The following is a 27,352-nucleotide window of genomic DNA, read 5'->3' as shown; positions in this document are numbered from 1 at the left end:
CGGCGCGCGCCCGCCGCCGCCCGGCGGATCCCCGCGGCGAGTGTCGGGAGCCGGGACGCCACGGCTAACTTTCTGCCCGGCGTCCTCCCCACGCTCTGTGGGTGGAGCCGGTTCGTACAGTCTGTGGTCTCGGGGAGCCGGGGCGTGGGCTCGTCCCCGCCCCCGTCGTCACGGGGGTCCAATCCCGGGTCAGCACCTAGTGCCCCCCTGGACGCTCAGACGGGTGTGTGGGGGAAAGGAATCCGGGAGAGAACCGGATGGTCCCGCGGGGACCGTCTCCGTCCATCCCTCCTTCCACCCACGCCCAGCGTACGCTCCGTACGCATCCGATTCACGGGAACCACGCCTGGCTCCTCTCTTCACTCAGCGTCTCCACCGCACGTCCAGGCAGTCCTGTCAACTCCACTGAAGTAGCGTTAACTAGAACGCCTCTCTGCAAACGGTTGTTGCTTACTTCTCCATAGCTGCCTATTGGCTTGGTCAGTCATTCTGCCAACATTTACTGAGTGCCAATTCATGTGCCAGTGTATACCCTAAGGTTATGGCCAGGAGTCAGGTAGGTGTGGCCTACCTGCCCCTTTGTTCCCTCAAGTCCCGTCCCCAGACTTGAGTCAGTGATCGCCACCCTTACCTTTTAAAATCGACCCAGGCAGCTCAGGCTTCCCTGTCTGGCCGCACCCAGTTCCGCTTTCGTTCTGGATCCTACTTTTGATCACACTAGCCTTTTAGTTGGAACGTGTCAGATTTCTTCTAGTCTCAGAGTCTCCCCTGAACTCTGGGCCTGGACACTGTCCCTCAGCTCTTCAGCTCAAGGCTAGCACTCTACCACTTGAGTGCCACTTCCAGCTTTTTCTGCTTATGTGGTGCTGAGGAATCGAACCCAGGGCCCACTGAGCCACCTTCCCAGCCCCTCCCCTGTGCTTTTACTTTTGCCTAGATTGTCTCCCTTCTCTTAGCAAACTTTAGGATACCCTTTAGGTCTCAGTTTTAAGTGTCACTTTTTTCAGAGGTGTCACTTGTTCTTGCAGTTACATCCTCTTCCTGCATCTTCACATAACTACTCTCACAATTCGTGATTGATTGCTGCCTCTTCAGAGACTTTTTCTTTGATATTCTCCAGAGCAGGTACTCACTGGATTTGCCTCTTAAATACAGACTCAGGAAGGCAGTGGAAGGCAAGTAGGTGTTTGCTCCCTCAAGTTACTGGAATTTTTCAGGAGCACCTGGTCTGATTAATCATCTGGTAGGGCTAGGAATGTGTCTTAGTGGTAGAGTGCTTGCCTAGCATGCATGAAGCCCTGGGTTCGATTCCTTAGTACCACATTCACAGAAAAACCCGGAAGTGGTGCTGTGAATCAAGTGGTAGAGTGTTTGCCTTGAGCAAAAGAAGCTGAAGGACAGTGCCCAGGCCCAGAGTTCAAGCCCCACGACCTGGGGTTGAGGGGATGGAAGAAGCAGCAGCAACTCAGGGACAGTGCCCAGGCCCTGAGTTTAAACCCCAAGACTGGCCAAAAAAAAAAAAAAAAAAAAATCACCTGGTAGCCGTTAGTACTCGGGTATGTAGAACAGATAGGAAGTAGGCCTTAAAAATGGACTAACATTAGTCATACAGGAGATTTCATACCACAAGTATTTACAATATATCCTCTCTCCTTGCTGTCCCCCCTTCCCAAAACAATTTCAAAAGGTTTCATTGATTTATTTTCATAGTTGCAAACAATCCATTTCTAACTGTATTCATCCTCCTTGTTAGCTCTACCTTCTAAGATAGCTCTTTTTTTTTGCTCCTTTTTTTTTTTAAAACAACTAAATTATAAGGAAGCTTTGGATAATTTAAAATGTTGCAAAAGAAAGGTGGTAGTTCACTGCAGTGAATTCCATTGAAATCTCATAGACACATTAGTTGGATCACAAAATGTCTAAATTTAGATATCAACATTTGATATTCAGAGGTTTTGTCCTCTTAAAAATCAGAAGTCTGTCAACTGTAGGGACTTTTTTTTCCCCCTGTCAGTGTTGGGAATTGAACCCAGAGCCTCACTGCATCCTAGGTAAATACTCTTCCATTGAACTATATCCTCAGCCCCATTGTGCCCCCTCTCTTCCACCTCTTTTCTTGTCAATATTGGGGCTTGAATTCAGGGCCTTGGTGCTATCCTTTAGTTTTTTCACTTAAGGATAGTGCTCTACCATTTGGGCCACACCTCCACCTCCAGCTTTTTGGTAGTCAATTGGACTTTACTGCCCTGGCTGGCTTTGAATCTGGATCTTCATATTTCAGCCTCTTGAGTAGCTAGGATTACACTGGTGCCTGGCTGCCTCCCCTTTTAAACAACCTAGGCTGTTTATTTTCTGTTTTAAGTTTTACTTTAATTTTTGGGGCCAAAATGAAGGTGCATTTTCAGTCTCAGCATTGAGATATCCTTTGGATCAGGAATGCAGGGTTCAAAGGCCAGCGGCGGGGGTGGGGGGTATTTTCTTTGATTCTCTGTTGTCTACAAAAGAAAAAAAAATACCCATCCAAACTAAGCTTTGCACAGGTCCCTCAGGTTGCCCCTGACCGCATTTCCAGTTTCATCCTCGTTCTTTTCATCCTCTAGGTGGGGTAGGTCCTGTCTCTTAGCATTCTCTGCTTGGAATGTATCCCCTGGCTTCTGTATCTTGCACATTCTTGTGGATACTTCATCCTTTGTGTTTTCTGACAGAGACTGATTCAACTTTGGCTCCTAATTTAGGCAGCGTTGCAGTGTCTTGTATACATTCTCATCTTTTTTTTTTTTTTGGTCGTGGGGCTTGAACTCTGGGCCTGGGAGCTGTCCCTGAGCTCTCCAAGGCTGGCACTCTACCACTTAAGCCACAGTGCCACTTCCTCTTGTCTTCTTTTTCTTTTGTGCTGGTATTGGGGCTTTAACTTGGGACCTGGGGCTGTTCCTTAGCTTTCTCATTCAAGGCTAGTGCTCTGTCACTTGAGTCACACCTTGATGTCTGGCTTTTATTGGTTAATTGGAGATAAAAGAGCCTCAGACTATTCTTGCCTAGGCTGGCTTCAAACAGCAATTCTCAGGTTTCAAGGTCTCTTGAGTGGCTAGGATCATAAGGCGTGAGCCACCAGTGCCTGCCTTTTTCCTCCTCTTTTTTTTTGTACTAGGGTTTGAACTTAGGGCATCTCATTCAGTCATTCTACTTTGGGCACATTACCACTTGAACCATGCCTCCACTTCGGCTTTTTTCTGGTTAATTGGAGTTGAGTCTCTTGTATTTGTTTGTCCTGACTGGCTTCAAACTTTGATCCTCAGATCTCAGCTTCCTGAGTAGGTAGGATTATAGGCATGAGTCACTGGCACCGTGATTGTTTGGGTAACGTTCGTATTTATTGCTTATTTTTTTAATCTTAATTTTTAGTCCACTTAGTTTTTTTTTATTTTATTTGCTTTTTGTGTTGTTTCAGTATCTGTATTGGAAAAGCCTTTTTTGTGTCCTGAGTACATAAATGGGGATATGTAACTATATTATGGCTTGCAACTTAAGTTCAGATGTTGATTCTCTTCCTATTCTTTGTGATATTTCTGTAAAGCACTGAACAGTGTAATTTTTCAGCTTGCCGGTCTCTTTCTCCAGCTAAACTATGTGCTCCTGTGGGGCGAGTACCATGTTATATCCATCTTTGTAACCCAGTGTCTATCAGTGCTGGCATGTAGTTGGCACTCAAGAAATGTATGTTGAATGAATGATACCTGTGACAAAAAGCTGGACTTTATTCTTTCCTGCCCCTTGCTTCTAAGACACGTCTCCTCCTGATTCCTTCTGAACTTCTCTAAGGTCCCTGGAAGGGAAACAGGTGAGGCTGAGGGAACGGGGAGCTTTTGGAACACCAGAGGTTTGGGCACCGGTATCTGGGGCAGGTGGGAGCTGGGCTAGGAGCAGACATTTCCTTGGGAGCCTGGAACATGATTGGGGTTGGTTTCTTTGCAGCTATGGCCAAGGACATCCTGGGGGAAGCAGGGCTGCACTTCGATGAGCTGAACAAGCTGCGGGTGTTGGACCCAGATGTTACCCAGCAGACCATAGAGCTCAAAGAAGAGTGCAAGGACTTTGTGGATAGTGAGTATTTGGGAGAATTGTTTAAAGCCACTCAGCTGTATACCACCTTGGCCTCTGAATATATTCACCTTCTCTGCCTGCCCTTTTCTTAGGCTGTCCATGTGTTCCATATTGAGCCCCAGCCAAGACAGATCCTGGGATGGGAGGGGATGCCATCTGTGAGTTTTTGCTCTCAAAAACCTTATAACTCATGGCCAGAGGTTGGGAGAAGGAAATGAAGTGTGTATTGATTTGATTTCTTGGTAGAAAGGGTACTCCCCATGGTAGGCTTTAGAAGCAGCTCAAAGGACTTACTGAAATTATGTTTGTGCAGAGATCGAGCTGGATTTAGTAGACCAATGGCTATGGAATGTGGCAGGTGATCGCTTACTGTATGCTACCAGATAGTAAAATAGCATTCTGATACTAGTAACAGACAGTGGTGAATGGGAGATTGGGTATTTAACTTTCGCGAGCTTTTTACTTGCTCTCAGCCCTGCAGTAACTGGAGTCCAAGGCAACAATTTGTTCTGAGATACATGTCTCTGTGAACTGTACTTTGCACTTCTTACCATTTCTGACCAAGTATGCCTGGTCCAGCTACTGTCTTGGCATCCATCTCTAGGTTCAGATCAAGAGTGGGAGCCTTATCCCACTGCTGATGGCTCATACCTGTAATCCTAGCTACTTAGGAGCTTGAGATCTAAGAATCAAGGTTCAAAGCCAGCCTGGGCAGACAAATCTGAGTGATTCTTAGCCCCAACAACCAGCAAAAAGCCAGAAAGTGTATATAAGGTTGGTGGTTACCTGACCTTGTCAGTACATTTTGTGGCTCAACTTTTTTTTTTTTTTGGTCTGGTCGTGGGGCCTGAACTCTGGGCCTGGGTGCTTTCCCTCAGCTCTTCAGCTCAAGGCTAGTGCTCTACCACTTGAGCCACAGCGCCACTTGCGGCTTTTTTCTTTTTTGCTTATGTGGTGCTGAGGAATAGAACCCAGGGCCTCATGCATGCAAGGCCTCATGCATGCAAGGCAAGTGCTCTACCACTGAGCCACCTTCCCAGCCCTGTGGCTCAACTTTTTTGAGCATAAAAAAATAAGAGGGTAAGGCCCTGAAATCAATACCATTTGTATAAGCACAAAATAAAGGAGAGTGGGAGAATTAAAATAGTCATCAAACTTTGTTTTATGGGCCATGGGGCTTGAACTCAGAGCCTGGGTGCTGTCCCTGAGCTCTTTTACTCAAGATTAGCACTCTATCATTTTTTTTTTTTTTGGTCCGGTCGTGGGGCCTGAACTCTGTCCTGGGGTGCTGTTCCTCAATTCTTCAGCTCAAGGCTAGCGCTCTACCACTTGAGCCACAGCGCCACTTCTGGCTTTTTTTTTTGCTTATGTGGTGCTGGGGAATTGAACCCAGGGCCTCAGGCATGCAAGGCAAGCGCTCTACCACTAAGTCACCTTCCCAGCCAGCACTCCATCATTTTAAACCACAGTGCTACTTCAGGTTTTCTGATGGTTAAATGGAGTCCATAAGAGTCTTATGGACTTTCCTACCTGCCTGGCTTTGAAATGTGATCCTTAGATCTCAGCCTCCTGAGTAGCTAGGATTACAAATATGAGCTTCCAGTGCTTCCTCTGCCCCCCCCCTCATATCCCCCGCCCACACGCTTTGAGTTCTGGGACTTGAACTTAGACCCTTATACTTACTAAGCAGATGTTCTACCATTGAGCTGCACCTGCAGCTCATATTACACTGATTATTTCTGAGATAGAATTATCACCTGCCTAGATGCATAGCTAGATAATGGTATTTTTACTTTTCACTGTAGCTAGGATGATAAGCATATGCCACTATGCACAGCTTTTTCCTTTGAGATGGAGTCTTGAAGACTTTTTCCAAATATATAGGATGACAGATGGGAGCCACTGGTACCTGGATGCTATTTTTGCACTGGTTCTGGGGCTTGAATTCAGGGCCTTGGTACTGTCCTTTGAGCCACAGCTCCACTTCCTTTTATTCTATTTTTTTGTAGTCAGTTGGAGATAAGAGTCTCATGAACTTTCCTGCCTGGGATGGCTTTGAACTGCACTCCCTAGATCTCAGCTTCCTGAGTAGCTAGGATTACAGGCATGAGCCACTGGCTTCAAGGGAGTGTTGATGCTGAGAAATATTTTGTTCTTTCTCTACAAGAAATTGGACAGTTTCAGAAGATAGTTGGTGGTCTAATAGAGCTTGTTGACCAACTTGCAAAAGAAGCAGAAAATGAAAAGATGAAGGTAAGATCTGCATGTCTTGTCTGTCTCAGCCAGGGATCCTGGTTCCCTATTGCTGTGGGGGATGGGAGGTTCCTTAATTGAACTAAGGCTTTAACACAGTTGTGGGTCCAGGACTAGAAGGTTGGCCCTAGTGGAACTTAACTATTTCTGATCCAGGTACTGTTTGAGCTTACTTGGAGAACTTTGCTACTATTCCCTTGGCTTTTCACACAAGTACTGATAGGTGCTTTTATCCTCCTCTTATAAATGGGGAAATGAAGGCTTGTGTGGTGTAGGTGACTTGGTGAAGGGTACAGGCCAAATGGCACCACCCAGTGGGCTAGAGTAACTGCAGGGTTGGCTCTGAAAGCACATGCACTCAAGGACCAGTAGATTCTGACTTATCTCCTCCTTTCTCCCCTGAACTGACTTGTAGCTCCCTCACTTTGAGGACTCAGTGCTGTAGCTGGTGTAAGGAAGCCATGTTTCTCTCTGGCATTATGTTATTGTCTCCTAGGCCATTGGTGCTCGGAACTTGCTCAAATCCATAGCAAAGCAGAGAGAAGCCCAACAACAGCAACTTCAAGCATTAATAGCAGAAAAGAAAATGCAGTTGGAAAGGTAAGAAGTCATCCTGTAAAAGCAGGGTCTTCATCTTGATCACCTTATTTATCACTTTCCTAGGAGTAGCATCTAACTTGCCATCCTGACTTGTGGGATTAAAAAAACAACAACAAAATTACCTATGATGGGAAGGAAATTGGTCAATGTCAAATGACCTGTAGTAGTTTGAGCATAAAAAGCTGAGGTAGCCAGGGCCCTGCAAGGAAGTGACACAGGGCTTGGAGATCTCACGGGTGCCCTGGCCTCGTTTTCCTCTTTCTTACCCTAATTTCTTTGTGCACACCATTTCTTGGAATCATGTACACCTCTATATTCCTCTAGAAGTAAGTCTGGTTTATTTCATCCTTTTCAGGGCTTCTAACGATTTTGTTTTTCAGGTATCGGGTTGAATATGAAGCTTTGTGTAAAGTAGAAGCAGAACAAAATGAATTTATTGACCAGTTTATTTTTCAGAAATGACTGAAATTTTCATTTTTATAGCAGGAAGGCAAAAATACTCCCCAACCAAAAAAACCTCTGTACCATTCCAGTGACTTGACTAATGACCTGACCTAAGCACGTCCTGACGGTGTGTAAGGATTACAATTCTCCGAAGGCAGTAACGCCACGTTGGGGAGCTGGCACTAAACAGTGCCCGGCACTGCAGGTGGCAGGGCAGGACAGGGCCTCACCTTTCGCATTCTTAGTATGAACTAAGCAGTCTGTAACTTGGATCCTCTTTTTGTAAACTCACAAAGCTTTGGAAGGAAAAGCAATAAATTGTTTTCAAACAGCTTGATCAGACATGAAGTGGTCAGCAGCTACCTTTATTTGTACCAGATGCACACAAGTCAGGTAGTACTAGTAGTCAGACCAATATGGCTTTTGAGCAGGAAAGGGCAGAACTGGGATTGGCTGGGACCTGTACTCTTTGAGTGTGTGTGAGGGTTGGATGGCCTTCAGTGCAGATGTAGAGCACATACTAGTGAAAAGATCTGAGGTACACACAGCATACTTGTATCCCTAGCTGGAGTGACTAGGCTCATCAGGAAGGGTGAAGGTCTCTGTTAGGGAACATGCTTCCTAGATGAGGCTCAAGATGCCAAAACATGCAAGACAGAGATTTGGGAAAAGACAGTGACTGAAAGTTGTTGGGGACACAGATCAAGTGATAAGAGTATCTGTTTAACAAGCATGCAGCCCTGAGTTCAAACCCCAGTCATTTCCTCACCCCCCTCCCTGAAAAAGGTCTCTTGGGATGACTGTTTTAGAAGCAAATTTCAAACTGTTTGTGTAATATTTTTTTCTCCCAGGGGTACAGGTACTGGCAAGAACAAGTTCTTTATGGGTATTAAAAGAGGCATAATTTGATTTTAAAGTGAAACATTCTATTCATTCTTTAAGCCAGTGATATGGGCTTAGTGGGTGTGTATATTCTGGTCATGTGACAAGAGCCACAGAACATAGCAAGCAGGCCATGCTTACCCAGTTTCTGGTCTCCTGTAAGGTAATGTAGGCATTTGGCACCACATTCCTATCACTGGCTCCCTTACTCCAAACCCTGCGGATGGGTCTGATCACCCTGTTGCCCTGGGAAGATGAAGATTTTATGTGGCTCCTGCCATCATCTTGTGCTTGTGTGAGGCTGAAGACATGGGTTCAGAGCAGTTTTTCCTTCACTGGGTCCAAAGGACATCTCCCCTCTGGGGCCAAGAGATGTTCCCCTCACTTTTTCTTTTTCTTCTCTTCATACTTGTAGTAGGGATTCCGCAACATGAAAAGCAGCAGGAGGAGAGGGATGATTAAGTAGGGGGCATAGAGGCATACAAGGGTCAGTCGTTCACGGAAGGTCTCAGGTCTCAGTCCTTTGAAACCACTGGCTTTGGAAAATTCCTCAAATAGAAGTGAGAATAAAATTGGAATTAAAGTTGTCATAGTGTGAACTGAGTAGATGATCGCAGGGGTGCGGATCCACCTGCAGCTTCCTGGAAGAGAGAAGATGTCTGTGACTCCAAGGGTGTCTGGGACACTCTCCATCTTGTCCCTGTCTGCCTGCTCCCTTCAGCTGAATCACTACCTCCTCCCCCTCAAGGGGAAACTCAGATAAACGGGAGGGAAATTAGATGGGTTACACATCCCACACGCAAACTTATGTGACAGCCATGACTCTTAGTTCACTGACTGCCGAAGAACCAAGGGTTTGGATTAGAATACAGATGGAAAGGCCTAAGGTAGAAAACTGCGTTATTAATTTGGTCTAAAATGCAGTGAAGGAAATGGAGATGTGGCTCAAGTGATACAGGGCCAGCAATGAGTGAAGAGGCCAACTGGAGAGAGAGCATAAGGCTCTGAGTTCACCAGTACCATCACCAAAAAAGAAAAGTGATCTAAAATGTAGTGCAGGGGAATCCCACCCAACGTCTGTCTGTGAAGCACTCCTGTGAGAAACATTTTCAGCTATTTGAACTTATTTTCCAAGAACAGAAGTGTAGATACATTTGTATAAAAACACTAGCTGGCCGGGCGCCGGTAGCTCACACCTGTAATCCTAGCTACTCAGGAAGCTGAGATCTGAGGATCGCGGTTCAAAACCAGCCAGGGCAGGAGAGACTGTGAGACTCCTATCTCCAATAAACCACCAGAAAACCGGAAGTGGCGCTGTAGCTCAAGTGGTAGAGCGCTTGCCTTGAGCTGAAGAGCTGAGGGACAGCGCCCAGGCCCAGAGTTCAAGCCCCACGGCCGACCAAAAAAAAAAAACACTAGCTGGACATGGTGACTTATTACACCTGTAATCCTAGCTATTAAGGAGGTAGAGATCAAGAGCATTGTGGTAAGAGGCCAATCCTGGACAGGTTTGTAAGACCTTCATCTTAGGGTTGGAGGCATAGCTCAGTTGATAGCATGCTGGACAATGAGCCAAAACGTCAGGCACTAAGTTCAAGTCATGGTGTCTCACCAAAAAAAAAAAAAAAAAAAAACAACAAAAGCGAAAGCAAAAAAAAAAAAATAGGTGTGCTAATCATCCTAGCTACATTGGAAGTTTATGCCTGCCTAGGTATAAAGCTGAGACTACTAGAAAAAGCAGAAAAGGACTGGGAATGTGGCTTCTGTAGTAAGTACAGTGCTTGTGTAACAAGTGCAAGACTGAGTTTGAACCATAGTTATGGGGAACAAAAACTATGAGAGCACATAAGAAAAGAATTCCCTTTAGGGCTTTTTAGGGATAAATCAATATGGTAGCATCCAAAGTAGGAGAATAAAATCGATTAAGTAGAAACAAGGTCATCCTTTAAGTGGCTTCAGGTTTCAGATAATGGAGGCTGACTATTTATTTAAACAGCCACTAAGGTGCCCTGTACAAACTGCAAGAGTTTCTGTCCTCTCCCATGAAGACACTGTCCCAAAGATTTCTGAGCAAAAGCAGAACTCCCCTCTCCCCTATTAACCAACCTTTGAAAAAGGCATACGTTGCGATGGGGAAGAAAGGCAGCTGAAACAGAAGCTCACAAAATATGAAGGACTTGAACCACACTGGGGGCTCCTGCATCAGGGGATCTTTGAACTCTTTATAATACCAGATCATCAAGTTTCTAAGCTGGGGAAAAAAAGACATGACCATGGTTAATTTCAAGCCACTGGCTCCAGTGGGCTACAGCCTAGGTGGTCACTGGATTAAAGCTCACTACCTGTAACTCAATATTGCTTCTCTGTGAAGTTCCTCAGTTCTCCTAGTCCCTTCTTTGTGCCACCCAGCATTTGCTGGGTAACACGGGTGTCACCCACCATCAAGAGCAATAGCAAATATCTGGCTCTCAGGGTTTGTGGAATGAATGTGTCACTTCTGCCAATGTCTTTTTTTGTGGGGGGGGGGAAGAGGGGAGGGGGGATGGAAGGGGGGGTGAAGAAGGGGTCAGTCGTGGTACTTGAACTCTGGGGCCTGGGTAGTGTCCCTGAGCCTTCAGCTCAAGGATAGTGCTCTACAGCCTTCCAGTTTTCTGGAGATGAATCTCATGACTTTCCTGCCCAGGCTGGCTTTGAACTGCAACCCTCAGATGTCAGCCTCCTGAATAGCTAGGATTACAGGCGTGAGGCACCAGCGCCTGGTACCAACATTTTTTTTTTTTGTAAGGAAATGGCAAATGTGAAAAACATCATGCCGGGTGCTGGTGTCTCACGCCTGTAATCCTAGCTACTTAGGAGGCTGAGATCTGAGGATTGCGGTTCAAAGCCAGCCCAGGCAGGAAAGTCCTTTAGACTCTTATCTCATAAACCACCAAAAAACCAGAAGTGGTGCTGTGGCTCAAGTGGTAGAGTGTTCACCTTGAGCTGAAGAGCTGAGGGACAGTGCCCAGGCCCAGAGTTCAAGCCCGCAACTGGGGAAAAACAAAACGTGACATTTTTCTCTTTTATAACTGCACACACAATTCCAAAGGCCAGATTCTCTTAAATACAGGGGGAAAAGTTTCCTCTTCAGGGTTGGAGGCAGGGAGTGTGAGGTAAATCTAACCCCTGTGAAGATGTAATTTTGGATTTTTTTGTCGGTTGTGGGCCTTGAGCTCTGGGCCTGGGTGCTGTCACTCAGCTCTTCAGCTCAAGGTGAGTACTCTACCACTTGAGTCAGAATGCCACTTCTGGTTTTCTGGTGGTTTCTTGGAGATAGAGTCTCACAGACTTTCCTGCTTGAGCTGGCTTTGAATTGTAATCCTCAGATCTCAGCCTCCTGAGTAGGATTACAGGTGTGAGCCACCAGCACCTGGCTGATTTGGATTCTTTAACTCCAATATTGCCAATCATTATGCTCAACTCCACACATAGAATTTTCCTTTTAGAAGCAGCAGAGTATTTGTAGAAAAACAAATTGCCCAAAACTGTAGAGGAGCAGAGATCCAGTTAGCAGTCTTAGTTCCAGCCTGGGCCACCCTCTGTGGTTACTCTGTGAAATAAAAGGATCTGAGCTTGGCAGGCAGAGCCAGTGCCAGATTCACTTCGCTGTGTGCTGTATAGGAGTCCAAAGCCTCAGGGATGGCCTACAACCAAAAGTCAGCTGCCACAATTCCTGGCAGTGGCACTGTCCCAACACACAAGACTTTGTAGTCAAGTGTGTGACAGGGTGTGATCAATAAAGGCACTTCTCCAAGGTAAGTTTTAACTTATCCAAGGATATTATTTGTTATTTTTGTTGTTGTTGTTGGTCATGGGACTTGAACTCAGAGCCTGGGAGCTATCCCTGAGCTGCTTTTGCTCAAGGCTAGCATTCTACCACTTTGAGCCACAGAGCTACTTCCTGTTTTCTGGTGGTCAATGGGAGATAACACTCAGACTTTCCTGCCCAGGCTGGTTTTGAACCATGACCCTCAGATCTCAGCCTCCTAAGTAGCCAGGATTACATGTTTGAGCCACTGATGCCCACCTTTTTTAATTTGTTGTTGGTCACTGGGCTTGAACTCTGGCCCTAAACACTGTCCCTGAGCTCTTCAACTCAGGGAGCCACAGTGTCACTTCCAGTTTTTCTGGTGGTTAATTGGAGATAAGTCTCACAGACTTTCCTGCCCAGGCTGGCTTTGGACCGAGATTCTCAAATCTCAGCCTCCTGAGTAGCTGGGATTACAGGTGTGAGCCACTGGTGCCCAGCTTTTTTGTTGTTAATTTTTTTTTTTTGGGTCCAGTCGTGGGGCCTGAACTCTGGGCCTGGGCACTGTCCCTCAGCTCTTTAGCTCAAGGCTAGCGCTCTACCACTTGAGCTACAGCGCCACTTCTGGCTTTTTTCTTTTTGCTTATGTGGTGCTGAGGAATCGAACCCAGGGCCTCATGCATGCAAGGCAAGCACTCTACCACTGAGCCACCTTCCCAGCCCATCCCTGTTGTTAATTTTTAATCAAAGGAAAAAGACTACTACATGAAAGAACAGAAATATTTGTTAGCAAATATTAGTTTCAGAAAAGTTCTGGCTAGACAATCAGCATGACAAGATAGTATCAAATATCCAGACTGGAATAAAAATGAGGAACCAGTTCCAAGGTGCTTTCCCATCCAGCTTCAACACCAACATGATCAGGAAGAGTAATGTGAAAGCCAGGTGAGTAGTTCTCTCTGAGCCAAAGACAATCTCATTTAAACCGTTTACAAAGAGGCTATATGAGGATTGAAAAACTGAAAAAACATCCTAGCAGCACCGGCTTGCAGGACAGCAGCAAGGCCTGTGGAGGTCAGGAAATTTCGCCAGCTTGGATCTTTATCCTCTTCCACCCTTTCTCCCATCAGGTCCAGACTCTGTCACGTGATAATTAAGAAAAAGACTGAGCTCTGCTTCCTTCAACATTAGCAGTAGAGATTCTCTCAGTTCTGGTTTTAGACTTTTTTTTTTCTTTTTGCTGGTCATGGGGCTTGAACTCTGGGCCTGAGCACTCACTGTCCCTCAGCTCTTCAGCTCAAAGTGAGCGCTCTACCACTTGAGCCATAGTGCCACTTCTGGTTTTCTGGTGGTTAATTGGAGATACGAGTCTCATGGACTTTTCTGCCTGGGCTGACTTTAGTTGTGAACCTCAGATCCCTCAGCCTCCTGAGCAGCTAGGGTTTCCAATTTTTTAAAGTACTAAAGGAAACCATTTAAAAGGCATTCTGAGCCGGGTGTTGGTGGCCTGTAATCCTAGCTATTAGGAGTCTAAGATCTCACAATTGTGATTCAAAGCCATCCTGGACAGGAAAGTCCACAAGCCTCATCTCCAATTAACTACCAAAAAAGCAGGAAGTGGAGCTGTGGCTCAATAGTAGAGTGTAAGCCTTGAGCTTAGGGACAGTGCTCAGGCCCCGAGTTCAAGCCTCAGTTCTGGCACAAACGAAAGGCATTCTGGTCCATTTGAATTTCATTTTCTACACTTGTAAATAATTAGATCCAGCTATTTCATAAATTCAGGTAAATCTGTACAGCACTACAATGTCTAAGGACTGCTGGTGATAAAAGCAACAATAAAAACTTCAAATCATGGGGCGGGGAAGGTGGCTCAGTGGTAGAGCGCTTGCCTTGCATGCCTGAGGCCCTGGGTTCAATTCCTCAGCACCACTTAAGCAAAAAGAAAAAAGCTGGAAGTGGTGCTGTGGCTCAAGTGGTAGAGCGCTAGCCTTGAGCTGAAGAACTGAGGGACAGTGCCTAGGCCCAGAGTTCAGACCCCACGACCGGACCCAAAAAAAAAAAACTTCAAATCACCCAGTTTCCTAATGAGTTAGGACCCACTGCCTGTAATCATCTATCAGTCAGCTGGTGTTGGGATGGGGCCCAAGCAGGTAAGTGGAAGAGAAGTCCTGATGCTTCCGTAGAGTGATGAGGAACATGTGAGCTGGGAGCTTTCAAGTCACCACACTTGCTTTCTTGTCTACAGTGTAAGGCCGCTAACAACTATGTACTGCTGGTAAGATACAGTGAGTTAACACATGTAGTCTTTAGACGTAGCACATGTAATCACTTAATACACAAATAAATACTGTATATGAATTAATGCCTAGCCGAAGATGTTCAAGTTTAATTCTATTTATGCCTCTCGCCACTGAAGTCCTCTGTCCCCCTCCATCCATACTCTATAGTTAACTCATGTCACAGCTGTTGCCCAGTACGAGCCATCTGCACACCTGGCTTTCTAAGAGGGCTGGCTACTGAGCACTCTTGCACGCCTCTAATTTATGACAGGGATAGACTGCAAGCCCAGATGCCTACCTATCCTTGTTTTACTAGAAGCAGTTTGTCCAGCTGCAAATGACACAAAATGTTTCCTGTTCTTTCCATGTTTCAGCCAATGTGCAATTATTTTATTGTTGTGTAACCAGAACTTTCCCAAGTGATTTGATTTCAAACGAAGAAAAAAGTTTGATCTTAAAATTTCACCACCACCAGTATTGTGATTTCCCACAGTGCTTTTTTAGTTCTAGGGGAAATTTTCTCATTTCAGGAGGAAAACCAGATGTTAAATTTTGGTACCTGCTAAAGAAAATCTGAGACAAACCCAAGGTAATTGTCTTCTCCATAAAAAGCAACAAAATCACCACCCAAAAATTTGTAACGAGTGAATAGGGGAATTCAAGGTATGGCTTAGCCAACCGGAGCCAAGGCCAGTAACGCTCAAGCTGTCACACGTACCTGTGAGTAGGGTCGCCAGCCTTCCAAGGCAGCATGCTCCCACACTAACTCCTTCAGTATCACCATCAATATATGAATGCATGTGTGCAACTAACCATTTCTGGTTAGATCCTGCACTGGTCCTTAGCACTACACTAGATTCAGGGTGTTCAAACTTTTTTGTTCAAGGCTACAGTGCTCTACCACTTGAACCACAGCTCTACTTCTAGCTTTTTAATAGTTAACTGGAAGTCAGAATCTCAGACTTTCCTTTCCAGGCTGGCTTCGAACTGCAATCCTCAGATCTCAGCTTCCTAAGTAGCTAGGATTACAGATGTGAGCCACAGGTGCTCAGCATCAGAGGATTTTTTTGAGTGTGTTCTGGGATCAAACCCAGGGCCATGTGATAAGTGTACTAACACTAGGTTATAACCCGATCCCTAAAGGGGAGAAAAACTTACCTTCTTGAATATGTACAATTAAATTGAGTCTTTTTGATTCTGACATATTTCAGTTCTATTTTTGTAAGTTGTGAGCAAGGAGAGGAAATGAAAAGATAAATAAGTTTGGAACGGCAATGTGGAATAACAAGCTAATTACGAAGAACTGAAGTGACTTAGAACATCAAGAGCTAGTGAATGGCCAGCTTGCCCGCCTGAGGTTTGCTGGCTTCCTAAGTTTTAAAAACTTCAGAGGTAGCAATAGCTTTCCTGTTTTCTGGGAGCTGTTAGTGCAGCAATGTGAGAACCTCTTTGGAAAGAGAATGTACTATGTGGTGCAGTATGGGTGGTGAAACAATCTGCCCCAAAGACAGTAATGACTAGGCCTCTCACTTACTTGGTAATAAGTGCAGATAGGGAAGAGGGAGATTGGATGCAGAAGAGAAGATGGCCTGGAGAGTGATAACCTGGAGACTAAAGTGATATGGTCACAAGCCAAGGAACACTGGCAGCCACTAGAAACTGGAAAAGAACAGATTTTTCCCTGTGAAGGAAACAGCTTTCATAACAGCCATGATCCGTCGTGTACCTTTGACCTCTAAAGTGTAGAGTGTCCTGGACTTTCCTTTCTGGGCTGGCTTTAAACTGCAATCCTCAGATCTCAGCCTCCTGAATAGGATTACAGGTGTGAGCCACCGGTGCCCGGCCTTCTGGCTTTTTTGATGGTTAATTGGAAATGAGTCTGATGCACTTTCTTGCTTGCAATGGCTTCAAGTCTCAATCCTTGGATCCCTGCTTAAGTAGCCAGGATTACAGGCTTGAGCCACCTGAGCCCATTTTTGTGCTCTTTTGTCAGAGTAGAAATAGGAAATGACTATAGTGCAAGTGCATGCACAGGAATAGTTACACTTTGTTTTAGTGGCTTGGGATGGAACCCAGGGCAGTGAGCTTATAATGAAAGGTGAGGCTAGGGCACTGACTTGTCCAGATACCAGTTCTTTCCTTCTCCCCCCACCCCAACCTCACCCCACTCCACTTCTCTCCTCCAGTACTGGAATTTGAACTCACGGCCTGGGTCCTGTCCCTCAGCCTTTTCACTCAAGGATGGCACTACCACTTGAGCCACAGCTTCTGGCTTTTTGGTAGCTAATTGGACAGAAGAGTCTCATGGATTTTCCTGTCCCAGGCTTGTTTCAAACTTTGGTCCTGGATCTCAGCCTCCTGAGTAGCTAGCATTGGAGGCTTGCTCTGCACCATAAGTTCTGAAGAATCAAATCCCCAGACTGCAGTCCAGTGCTCTTCCCATACTACTACCTATGCCTTTTTCATGGAACTAGAGGTTTGGTTGGGCTATGCTTGCTTCTAGAAGCAAATAGGAGATGCACACCAAGGAAGATACAGAACACATTTGCCAGCACCTCTGAGAGTTCATGGATTTGGGTCTGCAAAGAAAACACATTTAAAGCCGGGCGCTGGTGGCTCACGCCTGTAATCCTAGCTACTCAGGAGGCTGAGATCTGAGGATCGCGGTTCAAAGCCAGCCCGGGCAGGAGAGACCGGGAGACTCCTATCTCCAATAAACCACCACAAAACCAGAAGTGGCGCTGTAGCTCAAGAGGTAGAGCGCTCGCCTTGAGCTGAAGAGCTGAGGGACAACGCCAGGCCCAGAGTTCAAGCCCCACGATCGACAAAAAAAAAAAACAACATTTAAGGAGTACTTCAGAGAGGCAAAATTTGTAGGTTGATAAGCCAGCCTTACCCACCGTTTAACCATTAACTTAAACAATCACAGACTTGCCGACAGGAAAATTCCCTGAAGCAGAGTCCAGGATCTAGCTGGATGGTGGTGATGCACACCTGTAAATCCCAGCACGCAGGAGGCAGAGTAACAGTGGGAGGCTAATCTGTAGTACACATTCCCTTATCTCAAAGTAGCAAACAACAATAAAAGGTTTCAGGCCCCCAGTTTTGAATTTTTTTTTGGTAAACTAGAACTGTAGTTCTGAATATTAAAAAAAAAGAGTCTGAAGCAAAGAGTATTCTCCAGCGGCCAGGAAATGGGGCCGTGCACCTGTGTTTTTCCCCAGGTGTCACTGGACTTTAAAACAACCCCTCTCCAGGGTGTCCGTGAAAGCCAGGCGCGCAGCGAGGGCGCGGAGGCTCTGGCCGGACCTAATCCTCGGAGTTCGGATGTGGGGCTGGGCTGGTACCTCCCAACCCCTCTCCAAACCCCGCCGGGGCGCATGCACAGCGCTTCCCCCGCGCGGGTTCCCTCAAACGCCGACACGTGCGCGGGGGCGGCGGCCCGGAACCGGTCCCCGCCGCCGGGGAAGCCCAGGAACGTCAGGTCGGAGTCAGCGAAGGGGGATCTGAGAAAGGGGGGCCCTGCGTGGGCGACGAGGGGCGGGAAAGGGCGTCTGGATCCCCCCCCCCCGGGCGCCCCTCACCTCGGCCGGGTAGAGCTCCGGCGGCAGCAGCGCCTGCAGGTCCACGAACAGCGTGATGGGGATGTGGGAGAGGAAGTAGAGGCCGAGCAGACACTCCAGGCAGCGTCTGGGGACGACGACCCCCATCTTCCGGAGACTGGGCGACTAAGAGGCGAAGCCGCGCAGGACTGTAGCTCCGGACGAAAGGAGATAATGCGCGCCGCACGTCGGCCGGACCGCCGCCGCCGCCCCCATGAAGGCCACGCAGGCCTCTCCCATTGGCTGCCGAGACACGAGGCGAGTTCCATGGCTCGCGCGAAGGCACGCATTAGAGTGTTCCTATTGGCTGATGGGAGCATCGCGTGAGCGGGGGCGGAGCCCCACGCGAGAAGGACTCCATTCATTTTTTCGGTTGCGTTGCATTCTCCAGCGCCCGGGTGTGTACCTGGCCGTGCCGCCGACGGACTTGGACTCCGCGTGCAGTGGGGCTGTCCGAAAGTTCCTTGTCAGGTCGGGGTTGAGCGGCACGCTCGGAATGTGGCTCAGTGGCAGAGTGTTTGCCTGGGTTCGATTCCTCACTACCACATAAACAGAGCTAGAAGTACCTTGAGCAAAAGAAGCTCAGGGTCAGCGCCCAGGCTTTGAGTTCAAACCCCAGGACTGGGGGAAGGGGGTGAGGGTGGGGTAGAAAGCCGGGCGCTGGGTGCCTCACGGCGGTAATCCAAGCTACTCAGGAGGCTGAGATCTGAGGATCGCAGTTCAAAGCCAGCCCGGGCAGGAAAGTCTGTGAGACTCTTATCTCCAATAAACCACCAGAAAACCAGAAGTGGAGCTGTGGCTAGTGGTGGCATGCTGAGCAAAGACGAGCTCGGGAACAGCGCCCAAGCCCTGAGTTCAAGATCCAATATTCACACTCGTGCACAAGCGCGCGCGCACACACAACAACAACAAATAAAATGCAAAGGGTCCGATCCTGGGACGTGATTGGAAGCAGGACTTGGTTTCTGGCTGTGGAGAATGAGGGAGGGAGGGGTCAAAGGTTCATTGTCACTCAACAAATATTGAGTGATGATGCGGATTCCAGGTGGGCAGTCTGAAACAGTCTGAAGACTGCTCATGGGGGTGGGGGGAGAGGAACAGGTGAATTTAAGGAAATATCATTCAGTTTTGCCTTAGCTTGCTGATGGGGTGCCGAGCAGTGGAGGTGGTTAAAGCAGTTGAGAGAATCTGTTGACTGGGTTGGTGGGTGTCAGCCTCTGGTGGGTGTTGAAGTTGTGAAGGGTGTTGGGAGGAGGATACTGACAATAAGGGTGGATAAGGAGGAGCATCAAGTCACAGGGGAGGACCCTATTGAGAGCAGTTGTGTGTAGGGGCAATAGTCAGTGTTAGCAGAGAAGAGTAAGGAAGTGGGGAAATGGAGGCAGGGAGTGGAGGAGGGATGTACAATGGTGCTTTTGTTGTTGTTTGAAGTTTCAGGTTGATGGAGAAGCTGGGAGGAGAGAGAAAATGTGGCTCAGGAAGGCTAAGGGGCCGGTGGGTGGGGAGAAGGCACTGGGAGAAGGCACATAGGCTGGCATGGCTGAGGTGGGTGCCCTTTGATCAGGAGGTCCCAGTCTCCCGGGCTGCTTTGTATCCGTGTGAAACGTGCTCAGGAAAAGGCAATCAGACTGTCAGAAGTAGGAAGAGTAAGGTGATTTTGAGTTGAACAAGAGTGGTGAAGGAGTATGCAGTCTAAGACAGACGTGGGGCCAGTGACTGGAGTAGAGAGAGAAGTGGGCTGGAGGCCCTGCTGGGGAAGAGACGGTGGGAGAGGCCCTGGCACACCGCCTCTGGGTTCCTGGTGTGGGGAAGAAGGAAAGGTCTTTGGAGATGAAGTCAGGGGAAAGATCCAGAGGCCAGGGAGGCTGGTGTGGGCCTGGTGGAGGCCTGTGCACAGGGGTGTGGTCAGGAGGAAGGGGTGCATGGGTGGAGGGGCAGCGACCTCTCACACAGCAGAGGGGACATGCGTGGAGCCGCCCTGAGAAAAGAGAGGCTGGCACCCTGACCTTGGAGAATGTGAGAAAATGACCAGCTGTGCCAGAGGAGCAGAGCCCTATCAGCTGCAGGTTCCTGTGGAGGCCCCCAAGGTTGGGAAGGGGTGCAGCTGGGATGAGTCAGCAGTAGGGAAGGGGACACAACAGGGAGATGGAGCTTCTGTTTGGGTTGGGGAGCAAGGAATGAGCAACATGGCTGGATAGGCTGTGGGTACACAGTTCTTTTTTTGGGGGGGTCCGGTCATGGGGCCTGAACTCTGGGCCTGGGCGCTGTCCCTCAGCTCTTCAGCTCAAGGCTAGTGCTCTACCACTTGAGCCACTACGCCACTTCCGGCTTTTTTCTTTTTGCTTTTGTGGTGCTGAGGAATGGAACCCATGGCCTCAGGCATGCAAGGCAAGAGCTCTCCCACTGAGCCACCTTCCCAGCCAGTAGATACAGAGTTCTATTAAGCTGAGCTTGCCCGGACCATCTTGCTCAGGACCCTGCCAGAAGGGAGTAAGAGGCTTAAGTGCTGTCCTAGCTCCAAGGGCCACCTGTGCCCAGGGGGAGGAACAGGTGTATCTTAAGAGGGGCTGGGGTAGGATGGTGACTCTGAATGAGCTATTTCTTCTACAGGAAACAAATAGTCCATGCCCAAGAAGCCATAGGTCTCCTGAGGGGAAGAGTGTCAGAACTGTTGTTTTGTGTTAGAGCTTGAACTTAGGGTCTCACTCTGTTTCTCTCTCCCATTTGAGCCACATTTCCACTTAAGGCTTTTGCTGGTTAATTGGAAAGGAGTCTATTGGATTTGTCAGCTCTGGCTGGCTCAGAACCAGGATCCTCAGATCCCAGCTTCCTAAGTAGCGAGGCTTATAGGGATGAGCCATGGATGTTGGGTATAAATTGACAAGTTGCTCCTTTCTGCTCTCTCCTTGCTTCCAGTCCTATGTGTATAGTGTCCCCTTCTTCAAACTCTTCCTTTGAAAGAGAATATGAAAAGGTAGCAGATAGTCTAGGGCTATGAGTATACAGGCTGAGATACTTGTTCCAGGTCACAAAGTGAGTATTATGGCGGACAGTAGAACCTATGTCTCAACCTCTAGCCTCAGGAAGGGCCCAGGTAGTGTGTTTAGGACAGCTTATCATCACCATCATCATTGTGGTACTGGGATCATCATTGTGGTACTGGGATTTGAACTCAGGGCTTCACACTTGCTACCACTTGACCACAATTTCAGCGACATTAGTTCTATGTCTGGGGCAACACGGCACTCTCCCCTGCAGTCTCCAGGGCCCACCGGAGCAGACTAAGTCACTACACAGATGTATTCAGAAAAGCACCTGGCAAGTGTACCCCTCCCAACACCCAGGATGGTCTTAAAGAACATACTCCTTGTTGGTCCCAGCTGCTTGCTGCGGGAGGAGCATGGGGGTCTACGCTGCGGGCCTTCCTCAGCAAATGAGAACATGTACAGCTGGTAGTGTGATCGCAACTCACCTGGCCCAGTTTCTTATCTGTAGATAGACATTTTCAAGGCCAAGCCCTTGAAGGCTCCTACATCCACATAACCTCTCTCCAGCTGCCAACTTCAGTGTGCCATTCCTTTAGAGGAAGAACTGACCACAGCTCTTAACTCTGCCTCAGAATGTAGTGGCTCTGGGAGAGGTCACCTGCAGAAGGGTGACACTGCTAATGTGAAGCCATGGCCTACAGCATGTGTCCAGTGAGGGCCATGATGGGAAAAGTCTATATAAGGCCTTTTGAAAATTATTCAGCTATTTGAGGCTGAAATCTGAGGATCCTGGTTCGAAGCCAGCCCAGGCAGGAAAGTCTGTGAGACTCTTTACTTCCAATTAGTCACCAAAAGAGCTGTACACAAAGCTGTGGCTCAAGTGTTTGAGTACCAGCCTTGAATAAAAAAAATCAAGTGAGAGCATGAGGCCCTGAGTTCAAGCTCCATTACTATCATGCACACATGCACATTATTTGTATTGTGATGAGACAAATACAATTACCACACCAGTAGACACCAGTTACCAGTCTTATTGGTAACTTAAGCCGGAGGGGCCTCGTTGGCAGGAACTACCCAACTGTTTCTCTCCTTTTCCTTCATTTTCTACTTAAAATGCGCCAACCCTTCTTATCCCACACCACCCACCGTCTCGGTGTGTTTTAGGGTAAAGGCCACTTCCATTTGCCTCCATTTGGTGTACTTGCGAAGTTCTGGGGGTACTGCTGAGTTTGTCCCTTTGCATTCTGACAGGCTTCTTCCTCTCCTTAGGTTCCTTGAAAACAGATCCTTCTGTGCCTCAGCGTAATTAACACAAAAACACAAAGCTGGAGTCTGTTAAATGAGTTAAATGGTAAAGTCATCATCTGTCACAGTGTAACAGTGAAGGAACACTGGACAGAAGAACAGACAGCCAAAGGCTCAGTGAAAATCCAATTTCATGAGGTTCTGGGTTATGGAAGATGAGACCTGTTAAGCTAGTGCACAATCAGCAGATGGCTTCATACTTCAAAACCAAACCATTACTGAAGGTGGGCTTTGTTCCAGTTAAATTTACCAAAGTAGGCAGTGTGCTTGATTTCACACGTGTGGTCACAGTTTATCAGCACAGTTTAGCACTAGCCAAGGCCTGGTGGCCATAGCTGCCTAGAGTAAGGAAAACAAGCATGGAGGACATGCACCACACATCACGGCCCTAAGGTTGTGGCCTTCCAATCACATTGCATAGGAACAGTTTAGCGAGGTGCCCACATCTTACCACTAGAGGGCGCAGGGGTACAGGATAGCTGCAAGGCCTGAGAAGAGACTTCACATGGTTTCAGCACCCTGGTGAAGGTGTGTGTTCATACACTTCACTGTGTGATCCAGTCCACTGGGGGTGGAAAACTAAAAAATTGGGGCAAAGGTCATCAGGACATGTCACTATGTGCCATGTGATGAGGAACAAAATCTGATCAGTATTTCTATAATATCAGTATTTCTCAACAGCGTAGTTATTACAAAGAAGGGAACTGAACAGTGGGCAATTCAGCTTTGATCAAATGATCACACACACAACCACCAGAAATGAGGTGGGCCAGTGTCTGTGCCTCCTGATGCGACAGAATAAGAAGTGGACACATCATCCAAAAATGTTCAACTTCAGTGTTTTACACAAGGAAACAAACCGACAAAGACAGATCTCCGTGGGACTTCTGTCATGACAGTTGGTTTTGTACTCTCATAAATTACAATGTTGAGAAAGAAGAAATAGCAGAGGGACTGTCCTGAATAAGTCAAATTTGAGGGCTTGAAGAATTCTGTATGTGTAGGGAATATCAGGTAACAAATCAGTTGTTAAATTTCTTAAAAAGGGCTGGGAATGTGGCTCAGTGGTAGAGTGCTTACCTAGCATATATGAAGCCCTGAGTTCGATTCCTCAATACCACGTAAACAGAAAAAGCCAGAAGTGGCGCTGTGGCTCAAGTGGTAGAGTGTTAGCCTTGAGCAAATGAAGCTCAGAGACAGTGTCCAGGCTCTGAGGTCAAGGCCCAGGACTGGAAAAACAAAAACAAAAGCACACCCAAAACTTAAAAAAAAATTGCGTGATAATTGAAAACATCCCTGTTTTTAGAAGATACATCAAGGGTGAGGTTTTATAATGTTCCAGCAAGAAATCAAAGTACACATGCATTTGTATGAAAAATGTACACATGTCTATATGAACTAAAAGCGTGAGAAACATTAAAATTGTGAATCTAGCTGGAGGGTATATAGACTTAGGTTATGCTACTTTTACTTCTCAATAGGAAGAACAAGAAAGTCAAGCTTAAAAGTCTTAACAAACCAACCAACTAAACAAAACCTTGGGGTTAGAGTTTGTGATTGTCTAGCAGGTATGAGGCCGTGTTCTAACCCCAGCATCGGCTTCTTAGTTCTGAGATTCTACGCATTGCCAATGTTAAATTACAGGCGTGATCAGAACTGTACATTTTTAGGGTTATATTTTTCTTCCAGAGGACATTAAGAATTACAACTAAGCTGGGCGCCAGTGGCTCACACCTGTAACCCTAGCTATTCAGGAGGCTGAGATCTGAGGATCACAGTTCAAAGCTCGCCCAGGAAGGAACGTCTGTGAGACTCTTACTCCAATAAAGCACCAGAAAACCAGAAGTGGTGCTGTGGCTCAAGTGGTAGAGCGCTAGCCTTGAGCTGACAAGCTGAGGGACATATCCAGGCCCAGAGTTCAAGCCCCACAACCAACAATAAAAAAAAGAAACTCATCAAAAAGAAAAAAATATTTAGAGTAAGTTTAACAAAGAAAGGGCAAGACTCATACACTGCAAGGCAGAAAGCATTACTGAGTGAAATGCTTAATAAGCAGACACACCCCTGTCCATAAATCAGAACTTAATATTGTTAAAATTCATCTATTACAGACTCAATGACAATTTGTGGACAAGTGGATTCTAACAGCCATATGGAAGAGGAAGATGCTCAGTATCTCTAATCATCCTGAAAAAGAAGGAAGTTGGCAGATTCACACTTCCTGATTTCAGAACTTACTACAAGGGCTGGGAATGTTGTTTAGTGGTAGAGTGCTTACTAAGCATGCATGAAGCCATGGGTTTGGTTCCTCAGTTCCATATAAACAGAAAAAAAGCTGGAAGTAGCATTGTGGCTCAGATTGTATAGTGCTAGCCTTGAGCAAAAGAAGCCCAAGACAATGCCCGGGCCATGAGTTTAAGCCCCAGGACTGACAAAAAATAAAGTACTACTACTTGGTTGGTTGTGGGGCTTGAACTCTGGGCCTGGGCACTGTCCCTGAGCTCTTCAGCTCAAGGCTAGCATTCTATTTGAACCACAGTGCCACTTCCTACAAAAGTTTTGTACTGACATAAAGATACCTATCTATGAAAGAGAGTTGAGATCCAGAAATAAACTCTTACACAGTTAATTGGGTCTTATGCCCCTTAATATGATTTTATTACTGAGGAAGAAAGAGACTGGATGTAATGTTATATGCCTGTAATCTCAGTGCTTGGGAGGCTTAGGCAGGAGGATCCTAAGTTTGAAGCCACACAGCAAGATACTGTTTCAACAGCAAAAAACCCACAAACAAAAAGCAAAAAAGAGGGGGGCTGGCCAGGAGCCGGTGGCCCACGGTTCAAAGCCAGCCTGGGCATGAAAGTCCATGAATTTTTTTTTTGGTCAGTCATGGGTCATGGGGCTTAAACTCTCTGCCTGGGTGCTGTCCCTCGGCTCTTCGGTTCAAGGCTAATGCTCTAAGACTTGAACCATAGTGCCACTTCTGGCTTTCTGGTAGTTTACTGGAGATACACGTTTCACTCTTTCCTGCCCAGGCTGGCTTTGAACCGCAATTCTCAGATTTCAGCCTGAGTAGCTAGGATTATAGGTGAGGGCCACTGGCACCTAGCCTGTGAAACTTTGATCTCCAATAATCCACCAGAAAACTGGAAGTGGCGCTGTGGCTTTTACCTTGAGCTTAAGAGCTTGGACAGTGCTCAGGCCCAGAGTTCAAGCCCCATAACCAACAAATACAAAAAACAAAAAAGGGCATCGGGAGGATGGCTAAAGGGGTGTCTACATGTATATAAATTATGTTCATATACTGGTAAAGTAGACATAACATCATTTTATAGTTCAGAGGCATTAAGTACATTCACAATGCTGTCCAGAGATCACCACAATCATCTTCAGAAGTTTTTTTCTTCAGCTCAAGGCTAGTGCTCTACCACTTGAGCCACAGTGTCACTACCAATTTTCTGGTGATTAATTGAAGAGTCTCACAGACTTTCCTGCCCAGGCTGGCTTTGAACTGCAATCCTCAGATCTCAGCCTCCTGAGTAGCAAGGATTACAGACATGAGCCACCAGTGCTGGGCTTTGTATTTGTTCTTGTGTCTGGCTTCTGTCACTTACCATAATGTCTACGAGGTTCATGCATATTGTATCATGTTCACAGAATGCCCTTCCTGTTTGAGCCTGAAAACTCCATTGTATGCATGCACATCATTTTATTGATCCATTGATGAAGATGGGCTATTGTGAATAACTACTACAAACACTGGTGTTACAGATATGTCTGAGTCACTGTTTTCAACTCTTGCATGTGTATACCTAGAAATGAAATTGGCTAGATCAAATGGTAATTCTATGTTTGATTTTATATTTTTTCCCTGGAGAAATTGGCATTACTTTCCATAGCAGCTGCACCATTTTACATTCCCATTGGCAATGCCTAAAGGTTCCAATTTGTCCACATCCTTGCCAACATTTGCACAATATTTTTTGATATGTTTTAATCTTTTGCTTTAAATATATTTTGCCAGAACTTTTGTAGCTGCACATTCGGGATAATTCTAATGATGGAAAATGTCTCCCATATAAAGGAACTAGAAAGTCCTCATTGGCAAAGCAAGCCGTCAAAACAGATTTTACCTTCTGTTGGAAAAAGTCAGCTTTCATTTTATATTTTTACAAACAACATCTCACTTCTCAATAAGAAAGACGGAGCTGTGTCACAAGTTTGCTGACTGGGTGAAATAAAATACTGCTAGACTCAATATTTCTTCCTAACGTTCTCTTTGCTTTACTTTCTCAGGACTGATATGACATTTGACAGGAATGATATACAAGGTATTTTATTCTTTTCAGTGCTGAGAATTAAACCCAGGCTTTCATGCATTCTAGGAAAACAATCTACCGCTGAGTACCGAGCTACCCTCCCAGCCTGAGGTCTCTCTATATAAATAAAACTGCTTACATTGTCTCTCTACTTGGCAACCCAGAATGCTTTTAGGCCCAGGAATATTGCACCATATTCTAAGTAGTACCGGAGACAACAAGAAGTTTGTCTTTTCTAAGTGGGACAACAGGGATGGTGGAAAATAGGGCAGTTGGTTTCTCAAAAAATCTCATGTGCTTCCCGAGAGCCTTCATTTGTCTTGAAGGTTGTGTGTCTCCCAGTGTAAAGAATGCCACTTAAATTCTTCTATTCCTCCAGCAGACATGATTGCTATTGTTTTGTGAAGCCTGTGTTTGTTTCATTTTTGCCAATTTCTTTGTTCACCATTCTTACATTGGAGATCTCCTTTTATTTTTTTATCTGGTGCTGAGGATCAAATCCAGGGCCTTAACATATATGCTATGCAAGTGCTCTACCACTGAGTTTCCTGGTTTGAAGTGACAGGATCTTGTTATACAACCTAGGCTGGCCTTGAACTAATGATCCTTTTACCTCAGTATCCTGAGTGCTAGAATTTCAGGTGTCTGCTATTACTTCTAGCCATGCTTCCCTTTTTTTTTTGGGGGGGGGGTCCGGTCGTGGGGCCTGAACTCTGGGCTTGGGCGCTGTCCCTCAGCTCTTCAGCTCAAGGCTAGTGCTCTACCACTTGAGTCACAGCGCCACTTCCGGCTT

At 46.5% G+C, this 27,352-nt stretch overlaps 2 protein-coding genes across 4 annotated transcripts in view; one reads left to right on the top strand and one right to left on the bottom strand.

Annotated features, from left to right (window-relative positions):
• Positions 1 to 7,739, top strand: part of Ift20 (intraflagellar transport 20) — an 8,056-nt gene extending 317 nt beyond the window's left edge. Inside the window, exons 1-5 of one of the 3 annotated variants that reach the window (XM_013016490.1) lie at positions 3,779 to 3,838; positions 3,973 to 4,101; positions 6,269 to 6,354; positions 6,851 to 6,954; positions 7,335 to 7,739. In XM_013016490.1, the coding sequence (XP_012871944.1) occupies positions 3,975 to 4,101; positions 6,269 to 6,354; positions 6,851 to 6,954; positions 7,335 to 7,416 (399 nt within the window). In that variant the 5' untranslated portion in view covers positions 3,779 to 3,838; positions 3,973 to 3,974 and the 3' untranslated portion in view covers positions 7,417 to 7,739. Of the gene's footprint in view, positions 1 to 3,778; positions 3,839 to 3,972; positions 4,102 to 6,268; positions 6,355 to 6,850; positions 6,955 to 7,334 lie in introns of those variants that run through there. The other 2 variants (XM_013016491.1, XM_013016489.1) reach the window with 2 other exon arrangements.
• Positions 7,740 to 8,046: 307 nt separating this feature from the next.
• Tmem97 (transmembrane protein 97) lies at positions 8,047 to 18,140 on the bottom strand. The gene is made up of 3 exons (XM_013016488.1): positions 17,931 to 18,140; positions 10,387 to 10,531; positions 8,047 to 8,921 (listed from the first exon to the last, which is right to left on the bottom strand). The coding sequence occupies exons 1-3, from the start codon at positions 18,054 to 18,056 to the stop codon at positions 8,662 to 8,664; spliced, it is 531 nt and encodes a 176-aa protein (XP_012871942.1). The 5' UTR covers positions 18,057 to 18,140; the 3' UTR covers positions 8,047 to 8,661.
• Positions 18,141 to 27,352: the final 9,212 nt, after the last annotated feature.

Source organism: Dipodomys ordii, unplaced genomic scaffold, assembly GCF_000151885.1.
Source record: "Dipodomys ordii isolate 6190 unplaced genomic scaffold, Dord_2.0 Scaffold31, whole genome shotgun sequence".
Lineage (NCBI taxonomy): Eukaryota > Metazoa > Chordata > Mammalia > Rodentia > Heteromyidae > Dipodomys > Dipodomys ordii.
This window is presented reverse-complemented; position numbering and strand designations above follow the sequence as displayed.

What these genes read in the sequence shown, in the direction of transcription:
- Tmem97 (XM_013016488.1), bottom strand. Translation starts at nt 18,056, where the DNA reads ATGGGGGTCGTCGTCCCCAGACGCTGCCTGGAGTGTCTGCTCGGCCTC. An exon ending in CGGAGCTCTACCCGGCCGAG is followed by an intron (nt 10,532 to 17,930) that starts GTGAGGGGCGCC and finishes TTTTTTCCCCAG; the next exon opens with CTTAGAAACTTGATGATCTG. An exon ending in AACGTATGCCTTTTTCAAAG is followed by an intron (nt 8,922 to 10,386) that starts GTTGGTTAATAG and finishes TCTCTCTTCCAG; the next exon opens with GAAGCTGCAGGTGGATCCGC.